General features: G+C 39.2%; 1 protein-coding gene across 1 annotated transcript in view; it reads left to right on the plus strand.

Annotated features, from left to right (window-relative positions):
* Nucleotides 1–9918, plus strand: part of Guca1c (guanylate cyclase activator 1C) — a 30278-nt gene extending 20360 nt beyond the window's left edge. The window contains 3 exon segments of the mRNA XM_027943243.3: nt 2401–2488; nt 9341–9465; nt 9467–9918. Of these exon segments, the coding sequence (XP_027799044.3) occupies nt 2401–2488; nt 9341–9465; nt 9467–9535 (282 nt within the window). The 3' untranslated portion in view covers nt 9536–9918.
* Nucleotides 9919–11973: the final 2055 nt, after the last annotated feature.

Raw genomic sequence — 11973 nt, forward strand, 5'->3', positions numbered from 1 at the left:
GAATAAAAAGAATAGGATAATAAAAATTTATAAGGGAAAATGTTTAAATAAATTAGTGCACCTGGAACATATACTTATTTAAAAAGTGGCCTAAGAACATTCTATCAATGGCAACTGGAAAAAACAACAGGGGAAAGAATAATAATATTGTAAGTTTTCTCTACATACAATAAGGATGTTAAAGTGGAGTTCAGCCAGGTATCAAGAGAGTGGAGGAAGTACTGTACTAGAGCACATTTAGAATTTACAAAAGAGCTTCTTACATCTTAATCTTACTTCCAGGGCGTGAAACAGTTGAGAGAAGGGTTTTTGAGAAGGAATTTTGAGAGGAGTTACCAGGTGGGACTCCTGAAGTCAGTAACAAGAGAAACAATTGAGATGTGGCTGCCACTGGGAAACACGATGTCTCATCATTGAGTCCTGCATGAGAAGTCTACAGAAGCAGACCACGAGGGCAAAGGAGAGGGATGCAGTTTAAAATGGAATCATCCGCATTCCTAGAATTTGTTGGAACAAAGAATGCCTGAATGTGTTCTGTAGATCCTGTGTAGATCTCTGGAAGAGGAGGCTGGCAGAGTTTTGTTAGATTCTGTCCAAATGGGCCACCAGGAGGAGTAAGGGAGACTCTGGAGACCAGAGCCAGAGTAAACCTAGAGCAGAGGCTCTCACCCAGGAGAATTCCCACCCAGAGGACAGTTAGCAATGTCTGGAGACATTTTGGTTCATGGGAGAGTCAGGGACAGGGTGTTGTTATTGCCATCTATTGGTTAGAGACCAGGGATGCTGCTAAACATTCGATAATGCACAGAACAACCCCTCACAAGGAAGAATGATCTGTTCCAAAATGTCAGTGGTGTGGAGGTTGAGAAACTGCCCTGGAAAGTGATCGGCTGGAATCAAGATGCATGATTCATGTCTAGGGAATTGCAGAAGAGAGTCTCAATAACGGATGGGGGAGTATCTCAGAGAAAGAGCGAACTTAAAACACCTGATGGTTCCAGAGAGCACTGAAGCTAGCCAGCCATGATAGTACCTACCAAGTAATAATGCTCCTGTTCCCCTTCTCTCCTACTTCCTCCTGCTCAGAGACTGATTAGCAGAGGAGAAAGAGCAGAGATGCTAATGGAGAAGGACAAGAAGAAAGAAAACCCTGTCTCCTTGTCCATCCCCTACTCTGCTTCTCCTATGAGAAAAGGAGAAAAAACAGCAAGATGACAACTCCTTCCAGAAATATCCCCTTGGGCCTTATCAACCTCCCAGTCAGTATTTCACTCTTGCTTAGGTTATCAGGAGATGAGTGATGGACGAATCAAGATATCACAATCTTTATTATGACTGTTATAATACTCTAGTATTGCTTCTAGAGGTGGGGATACTAGACACTTAGCCAAGTTTTCTAAGCTTTGGGGGTCTATGCCCTGAACACTGAGAAACCAAAGTTGTATTTAGCCAATTTGATACTACATGTATGTAATGGTCACTTTTAAGTTTTGTCCTGTGTTTAACTGTGAAGTCTGTGAGACCTGGACTCACTAAGGCCAAGAGTGGTGCTTTAGCATGGTTTATAATTATTAATTTTGGAATCAACATTTGTAGCGCTTGGAAAGCAGCAAGAGAGACAGTCATATTTAAGATGGTGACCTCTAAGTGAAATATGTTGCCAGCAAATTTTCTAAAGATTCCTTCATGCTCAATCAAGATAGTTATGTCCAAATTTCCAGATGACTAATCCTCTTTTATTATGAATTTCTATGTCAAATCTGGGTCATTTAATTTAGTTGCCTTTAGGGAGGGGCTAAATCTTCCTTCTAGGAAGGCTGGAAAATGTCATTTGCTCTGGGTCTCCTGACAACTTTTATGATGAAAAGGTGCTGGTAGAACGTGAGAGAAATTCAGCATTCTCCTAAGGCATATATATCTATCTTTCCAGTCCATCATCCTTCAAAAGGGGCACAAAGACCCAGAGTGCCAATGGCAGAAGCTGGAGAGGAAGCCCGACATACTGGCAGATTTCTGTTCATACACTTATGTTCATCTGTAAGATCCAAGTAAATCGATCCAAAATTGAGAACAATACCTCTTTTCAGAATTCTCATAAGCGTGACCACTACATTATTTTCTCCAAGGTGTTCTTTGCATCTTTTGAATGGATCCCTTTATGCTGGGTGAAATTAAAAAAAAATCAGACTTTCTTCGGTTAATTTAATTTCCAAGCACCATTACCTAGAACTGACATGCAATCTTTTATCTTTATTTATTTTAAGCAACCGAAACAGGTTGGATAGCAAAACTTACATTAACACATCCTCAAATCCTGTCACACCAGGGAAGAAATGTTACAAAAAAAAATATATGTGCTTCCAGCAAAGTTGAATTCTCTGATTTAATGTCTTTTTGCAGGCTGTACAAGCCCTCAATGGCCAACATACTATGAATCCTGAGGAATTTGTCAACTTGGTGCTTCATAAGGCAGATATAAACAATGATGGTAAGGGGGCTACTCTCCTCTGACCCATTTTTCTTACAAAGTAGAAGATAGGGAATGGGGGCATCATATAGAAAAAGCAGGAAACTCCTGAGAGAACCCCACTTGTGACCTGGGTTTCATAACTCGGTGGGTCCAGTGTTCTCCCGTCAGTGCAATTCAACCAAGCAAATATTTGTTCACCATATTTATATTCAATGTGTGCTGCTTGACACTTTGGGGTCTATAAAGAGGATAACAGAATGGAATTGGGATAATATGGGATGATTTGCCTTCTGTTTACTCCAGGTCATGCTTTATTAATTATTACCTCCCTAGTGGAGATGTTCCAAAAAAAATTTACAAATAAACTCACGATGTCCCACTGTAGGAAGCCTTCCTTTAACTAGAGTTTCTACAATCTGACTTTTTCCTCTCCTTTGACTATACTTTTCTGGTGGATGATCCATATTTGTCTTCATATCTGCCTTTTTTGTCCTTTCACATTTATGCTCTTTCTGCTCATTTCTCCATCTTCTCTTTCTTTCCTGAAATCTGCATTCCTCGTTAGCAGTGCCTTTCTTTTTAGAGGCAGGGGTAGAGAGAGAAGACAGACGTTCCAAGAGACCAGAGAATGCCTATACTTAGTGGATTTGATCTCAGTAAACCGGTAGGTGAACATTTGACTTGAGATTGAGGCAGAAATCTAGGAATGGTTCTTGAAAATCAAAAACTTTGTCAGTGTGAAAATATAAAGCTATCAGAAAGAGATTAAAGAAAAAGAGGCATGAAGATTCCAGTCATGGTTGTCATCCTTCCAAAGGAACCCTTCCATGGAATCAGCCTGCCCACTATAGGTCACTTCTTCCAGTGGACACAAGAGGGCAGTAGAGGCCAATGTTCCTAAGTTGACTGGCATTTGTATAGTCAAAGGTGGCGGCTCTGCGTAGCTGGTGAGGAGGCTGGGAAGAAGTTCAAAGGAAGCCACCGTTGAGAAAGAATCTAGCGATGGGACATGAATAGAGTTATGAGAAAACAATTTGGAGTTACATCAATAGTAATAACCTTGCTCTCCATCCAAGGGCCAAATCCTAGATCTGCCTCTCCCCAGTCTCAAGTCAGTATATTCTCTTAGAACATTGAGGTCAAAGAATAAAATAAGCCCTTGCATGTGAAAGCTTGCAAGAAATAAAGTCAGCCTCCTCAGAGGAGATAAGGAGTCTGAGGGAGGCTGGAAACAGATCAGGGAAATGGAGAGAGGAGGGTTTGACAAGGCCAATGAAATCTTATTTGAAATTTGCAACCAAATTTGTTTGATGGAAGCCATCAAACAAGAGAAATGCTGTCAGTTTTGTTCTATTTCATTTTAAATTTAATCTAAGAGGTGCTGCAGGATGGCAGAAATCCAGCCCAGAGGAAAAAGCTTTCCAGGCCAGGGCTAACAACATTGGTACAGAGGGATGAGTACTTGGAGGTATTCAGGACCTCGTGAATGATTAAGGCCTTTTACAGTGAATTTCTAAAAGACAAGGCAAGCAGTTAGTTAACATCCATGAGTACTGCTTCTGGTACCTGGAGGCAGGGAATAGAAAAGCCACCTACCTTGGAGAAGTAGGGGGAAAAAAATGAACTTTCTAATAGTTGGAGGACACAAGACAATATGTTCCAGACAGCAAAAAAGGATGCAGGACCCTTTCTTTACTAACTAGAGTGATTCCACAGAGGCAAATGTAAGGAACCAATACAGGGGGGAATGTGGTTAGAAGGGGTCTTGAAATAGAAAGGGCTGGGTCAAAATGAGATGTGAATCCAGAAGAGAGAAGCTGTGTTCAGGCTATAGCTGAGCTTACAGACACGGGCTCTGTGAGCTGGAAGAATTTGTCAATGACAGAAAAGAGCCAGTACAGTATGGTTTCTAGAATAATTTATAAAACTGTATACATTAATTGTTTTCTCTGACAGAAAGTTATATTTTAGGTAAAGAAAAAAATACACATAAACAAACACATATAATTTAGAATAACAATGAGTTACTGATTCTTAGCAAATGCATATACAAAGTTAAAATTGATAAAATTTGCTGGGTTTTTTGTTTTGTTTTGTTTTTTTAAACCAGGGATTGAACCCAGGGCACTTAACCATTGAGCTACATCCCTAGCCCTTTTTTATTTTTTATTTTAAGATAGTGTCTTGCTAAGTTACGTAAGGCCTCACTACGTTGCTGAGGCTGGCCTCGAAATTGCAATTCTCCTGCCTCAGTCTCTGGAATCACTGGGATTACAGGAATGTGCCACCGTGCCTGGCTAAAATTTGCTTTTATATGAAAAATTATCAGAGGCTTTTCCATCATCTCATCAAGACAGATGGATCATGTCATGTGTCAAGCAAAAGATGCTAAAAATTCTACTGTTGGACAAAGCCCAGTATAACAGAGGACAAAAAAGAAAAAGTCATAAAAGCAAAAGAATTGGGCCAGTATTTGACAGAGAAGACAAACATAAACCATTTCATTCACACAAAGGAGGAGTTATTACAGAGGAGACTCTTCACATTTGCGTAATAAGTATATATACCTCAATATAAATTTTAATTGCTTATGCCATTATTATCAAAACATCAGTATTGGTAGAAATATAGATGTTCAGTTAAGTGTATCAGGGCATTAGTGACTATATGCCTATATATTTTTGATCTCTCAAAATAAAAGGCAAAGAACATCATTGGTATCTGGTCATCTAATGAATATTGAAGCCAAAAATAAAGATAATCATGCCAGGCACAATGGCACATGCCTGTGATCCCAGCAACTTAGGAGACTGAGGCAAGAGGATCATGTTAGAGGTTAGTCTCAGCAATTTAGTGAGGCCCTCAACAACTTAGTGAGACCCTGACTCAAAATGAAAAATAAAAAGGGATGGGGATATAGCTTATTAGTGAAGCATCCCCAGGTTAAATCTCCAGTACCACCCCCCCCAAAGAAAAAACAGAAAAGGATAAAGACAATCATAGCATACAAAGATATAGCAGCAACAACAAAACTTTCAAGAACATTCATGAGAATCTCAATTTGATTGTAAATTGTTTGCAAAAAAAAGTGACCAACCTCCTCTCTCTGGATAGAAAAATGCAAAAGAATGAGGAAATATTCTATACATAAGTATCATAATAGTTAGCATGACAAAATTAAAAGATTAAGTAAAGAGTAATACAGGAATAATTCTAGAAAAAAAATGAAATGGTAGAAGCTTCATGAAAGCAAGAACAATTTCTTGTTTGAATATTTGGATATTCCCTGCACTGGTACATGATAGGTAAACTGCCAAGTGAATGTCTCATAAAAAGAAGACATCAAATGAAAAATGAAAGAAGAAACAAAGAAACAAACACAATATGTGGTACTATCTGTAGAAAGAAAGACAATTAAAAATATTTTTTGAAATTAATGTATGTATGCCTTTGCAAAATGTAACTCCTGATTAGCAGGATTTAATGACCTATGGAAAGTGGAACTAAGGACCAGAGAAAAGTAAAAGGAGATTCTTTTTCACTACACCTTTCTGTAATGTTTGATCTTTTTTTTTTTTACATGAGTCTATACTATTATTTTAATTTAACAAATCAGTTTTATTTTTATGTTTTGAACAAAAGCATCAAGAAGGGGAGCTAGGACAGAATCACTACAACAGGAAATTGATGCTGAACATTTCATATTATTATAAAATGAAAACAGAAAACAACAAGTCAGGATAATTTTAGCAGGGATTCTACAGGTTTTGCTATCCAAACGATAAAAGTCCACATCCTCCCATTCTCTGGTCATGAGTCATTCTTGATATGATTGAAGGAAGGTTTGCAGATGTCGTCACAGTATCAAGTGCAAAAAGTGCCTAGGAAAGTTTAACACAGAGCCAAATAGTACAGAAAAAAAAATAGAGGACCTAAGAGGTTCGTAATAAAGTGAAAAGGAGAGGCAGAGAGGGCGACCATGGAGCAGATATTTGAGGTAAAAGAAAAATAGACAGAACATAAAAGGAGATATTCCACCGAGTGGCTGACCAGAAAGATCAGTGCCTTTAGGCTGGAACATTGTGAAAAGCCAGCAGGGTCCCACAGAACCCAACTGGGAAACTGAGAACCTCCAGGAAGCAAGATGGAACTGAGTTTCCCCACGGAGAAGAAATGGCAGCAGGTGGAACCTTCTACAAAAGGCTGCTAAATGGCTCAGGTGTCTATCACCTTGCTGATGAACACAAAATTTCTATCTCATTGAGACTCTTCACCTGTATCCTCCCTGGAAAACCTGGTCATCCTCATCTCCACAATCACCCCCACCTCATCTTTGCTAATTTCTCAACCCCAGCCCAATTTTTCATGAAATCATGATAAACAGGAATGAGAACTTAAACACAGTTTTCTTTCTACTAGATGATTTCTTTTACAAGCAAGCTGACTTCTTCAGAGCAAAAAATGCTAATGTGGGCATGCACAATCAATTTTGGCTTTTTATTTTATTTTATTTTTTTGTGGGACAGGGATGTTTTCTTTTATTATAAAAGATTATTTAAGATGTTAGTGAAAAGAAATGAATGATCCAGAATAGCAACAAGATAACCAGATTGCAAAACTAGAACTAAATTAAATATCTATGGGTAGCTGTCCAATTACTAATGATGCTGCTAAAATTGGATTGGGGGTGAGTGAGAGAGGAACACCTGTATTACTGAACTTTGGGTTTCCTAGTAGAACCTGTATCTACCAACACAACAAATAGCCTAAATAATGTTAAGTATCAGTTACACAATATATATATAAGTATATATATATACACATATATACATATATATATATATGTATATATATATACTATATATATAAAATTACAAAATATATATACATATAAAAACAAATGTACAATTTCTAATTTATGTCCCACAAAAATTGAAACATAACTCTAAATATAAAGCAAGATAATAAACCCTCAGTAGCCACCTTAGGTCCCCCTGAGTCCTGTGATCTCAGCTCAAACATCTCTTGCAGGCTTTGGCTCTTTGCTGGTAGATTCTTTGGTGGAAGCCACTAGATATTCACAGGTGATCCTCTCTAGGATCATCCTAGAAACCATCCTTTTAATTTGTTTGGGCATAAACCATAGTCAAATTCAAGAGGATTAGGAAGCAATGGAAAGAACAACAGATTAAAAAAGTAATTTGTCAGCATATGCTTTCTGAGCACCCAATGTTTACAGCCCTGAAGTGGGTTGTAGTGGTCATAACCATTTGGTAGTGGAATGGAAATGGTACTTAGGTCTTAATAAATGTTTCATGAATGAATGTTGAGTGCTAGAAGGAAAAATGGGAAAATTTCAAAGGAAGTAGTTTAGATATGGTAAACATTTTAAGCTACTATAGGTAGAAGTAAATAAGCTGCAAAAGGGATTTATTTTTACCGTAATTGGTTAGGTAACACAGAAAAAGTGAATATGTTGAGTTCACAGGTGTTCCGAAGAAAAGGGAAAAGACAGCCGTGAAGAATTCTCTTTCCCCATTTCCTGTCAGTAGCCGCGGTTGCTTTTCAGCTGAGATGGCAACTCTCTCCCAGGACCTTCAGCCACAGCTGCGAAAACCAAGCTTAGTAACCCAGCAATCGGAATAGATGCCAGCACTCCATCTGTGTTCCCACTTCTCTTGTGGCCACCTCTGTTCCCACTTCTCTTTTGGCCATGATCCCCCACAAATTTGAATTGTTTGGGGTTGGAAATTTACCAGCCTTGAATTCCGTTTTCAAAGGTGGTTATACTTTGCTTATTTAGGTCCCCTGCCCCCATCATCATCACATACATGGGACTGGCCCACCACACCCTTACCTCTCCCGATTATTTGCAGTCTTCTCTACTTCACTTTGGTTTATTCCGTGTTATATTTTCCCTGTGATACACAGGGGGTTCTCCTCACTGCTGTGAGCTGGGGTTCTGGGCAGACTCTGTCATGAATGCTTTGTCAGCTTGACTTCTGAAGCAGTTCCTGCTGACTTTCTGTCTGAAGTGCCGTTTCTTTGGCTAAGAACTGCTTCCAACTTGTCCTTGGCTGATCTTTCACCTACTTACAAACCCTATCAGGGACGATCTCCTTGAAATCAAGAACTACATCTGTACCCCTCATTTTGATCACAATTATAATTTCAATCCAAATGATTTGTGTCAACATGGAAACCTCCCCCCCGGAAAAAAAAGTTAACAAGTTATCTCATGGATGAGGCTAGTGAAAAACTACAGTAGCCAGTACCCAGGAGGATAAGGCGATGGATTTATAGCACTGGCTGGCCCACACAGGCAAAGGCTTTGGTCAAAGTGATACAACTGGGCATCAGAAATCAGGAAAGGAGAAGAGAACTAGTGATCAATAATAATATATGGAAAAATTAATGTTTCTACTTCCTCACAGCTTTGAGCAGTCCCTGAAATTATTTCTCAGAAGAACATTGAAAACAGCCTGCTGAACAGTCATCCCCTCCTGACCCTAGAAGTCTACAACTTGTCAGGCTCTTATGAGTTGGTCATGTATTCAGGATTCAAGGTCAATTAACCAATATTGTGTAGAGATGCAAAAACATGTGTGCCTTTATTTCATTAGGTACATTTCCTGATATTCTCATCTAAAACTAAAAGTATATTGTATTCATCATCTTTATTTTCACGGGCAATCCCATCATTGAATGCTTTTTCATATAAAGATCTTAAAGAACTTAACAGTCTCGTAGAGGTGAAAGGACACCAAAAGAAGAATATCAATAAATATCAACCATGGTGAATGTATTGCTATGTGCCAATGAGTGGTACGGACAAAGCCTCTTGTTAATTGCTCATTTGTTATTTTCCAGGGGAATTGACTTTAGAAGAATTTATCAATGGCATGGAAAAAGATCGGGATCTCCTGGAGATTGTTTCCAAGAGTTTTGACCTTTCCAATGTGCTGAAAATAATCTGCAATGGGAAGCAGCCAGATGCTGGAGAGAGACTCCTCCAAACACCCCGACAGGGCTGGTCTAGGGAAGATGAAAATGAAGTCACTGTGAGAACCCCTTGCCAGAGTTCAGTGAGCACAAAACTTCAAGTAGAGAAGAAATGAAATCTTCCCTATGTGCATATTGTTGGTTTCAGTCTTTATTATAATTCATATAGGTTTATGAATATAGTATTACTTTAATCCAGTAGAAACTTCCATGAAGATCCTAACCAGTTGCATTGTTGATATTCTGTTTGTACCTCAGCACCCTCTCTGCAGATTCCAAGATGATGATTAAACTGAAGAATTGTCTCCACACCTTTCAGTTCAGAATAGAGCTTGCATGTATGCCCTTGCACACTTAAAATTAATCTGTATCTTGAAATAGATCTGCATTGTCTGGGAAGTACCCCCACATTTTAGCATCCTAAGATTAAACATGCATTTGGCAAATGTGTTCACTGCCTCTTGGCTCTGGTTGTATTTGTATATTATAAATGACTGAGTTCTGGTCTATATGAGAATTTTTTTTTTCTGAACTATTTCTCATTCCTTACACTGAATGCTGTCTTGAATCAGTAATTAATGTTTTGCTCCAAAGCAAAAGTCTTAAGCTATGCAGTAAAAGCAGAAAACTTCAGGCCGGGCAGTGAGAATGTTTCCATCTGATTTGTTATAAATCTGGATCCAGTTGTGCATGAAAATGTGATGTATCATCTGTAATTATTATGCCAGTTGGAGGTTTGATCAGAACAGCAGACAGCCTGGCTATGCAACAACAAGCACTTGACATTTGAAACGGTCCTGACATTATAGCTCTGACATTTCATTTTTTATATCCTTTCCAAAAAATGAAATGATGAATGGGATTTCTTGATGGGTTAGAACTTTTTAAGTTTTGGGTTCTATATCACAGGCCCATTAGTGTGTCTGTCAATGGATGGCTTTATCGTGGAAACATACTGGAGGTTTCCAAGACCAGATGTGAACCATCTTAGTGTCAAAAAGCTTCCTACTTATGCTTTCATATTCAAATCTGGGTATAAAAACACACAACTGGAAAACTAAAAGGGCAGAGTTGGACTGTCCCTGCCTCCCTCATAGTTATGAATGTGGATAAAGGTACAGATGGAGATAGATGAGGAATAATTGTCAGTAAAATTGAAATATTAGTGGACCCAGAGAAGAAACCATAGACCAATGTACAGATAAAGATGTCGTTGGAAGTAGAGATATCCTGGATAATTTTCCAAAAGATTTTGAAAGATTCACCAAGAGGTATGCAGTATAAGATAAAATATGTTGAAATAAAATGACAACAGATAAAATAAAGTGAGGGCAATCACTACAACCATAATACCACAGAGATCTAGCTTTTGTTGAAGTTGGGCTTCCCATTGGACTCTGAACTTCTTAGCTGTGAAAGGGAAAAGGGAAGCACCATTTTAACAGCCAGAATATCCACAAGGTAAACAGTTCCACAGTTATTGCATCATCAGATGGTACAATGTCTTAAACTGTACAGTGCTCCATATATTCTAAAAATTTTCAAATACAAGGTGCTAGAATAATGCTAAAGATATTTCATTTTCTTCATAGCTTAATCTTTCTCAGGGTGTCTAAACCTTCTTAGGAGAAAGGCAGACGTTTAAAGCAGCTTCTGCCCCTGCCCCAGTTGACCCCATCTTGATTTGCCTGAAGCATTCTCAGCCAGTTCTCCCTTCCCTGGTTTGCCAATTTTCACTACTGAGGGAAGTAGTCTCACCCCAGGCATTGTATCCATGGGTCCCCCTATCTCAGTAGACTGCCTTTGGGACCTTATCATCCTCCTCTTCACCCATCTTTCATGGACAGACACTCAAGGCCCTGCTATTCCTCTGCTATTCCACTCCAGGAGAGGATGCCCACCTCCACATGCCCCACTCAGAGAAAGGAGCATCGGATGATGGGAGAGCAGAAAGAGGGAAGTCAGACACAGGCAGCGAGCTGGAATCCAAAGAGAAAGGCTTGCGCATCAGACAAACTTGGGTTTGAATCGAGTTCCTGCATATGCTGGGTGATTGTGGGACATGACATGACTTCTTTGAGTCACCAGAAATAAAGTGAGGACAGAAGCAACCTTACCAAGCTATCAGGATTAAGTGAGCCCACTTGGTGCAATTCCAGAAGAAGTATGAAGAGCATGTAGAAAATGAGGGTGGGCTCCCCACCTCAAACAGTCAGCCGGAGCCCACCCTCAGTCAGAATCTAGTCAGGGAAGCAGAAATATTAACAGAGAGAATTTGTACAAAGGACATTGGATGATGGAGAAAGAAAAGAGAGGACACTGAAGTAACATAGAACTATTGACAGCAGAAAGCAACCACCACCCTAGGCTGAGGGAGCACTGGGAAGAGGTTAGGGGGTTTTAGGACAGTTTTGAAAGAGGAGCTGGAAACCAGTTTTCTGTGGAAGGGAGACAGGGTGCCTCAGAGGAAGTGAGAAATAGTTGACATTGACTGTCCCTGC

The sequence above is a fragment of the Marmota flaviventris genome, chromosome 8 (assembly GCF_047511675.1).
Source record: "Marmota flaviventris isolate mMarFla1 chromosome 8, mMarFla1.hap1, whole genome shotgun sequence".
Lineage (NCBI taxonomy): Eukaryota > Metazoa > Chordata > Mammalia > Rodentia > Sciuridae > Marmota > Marmota flaviventris.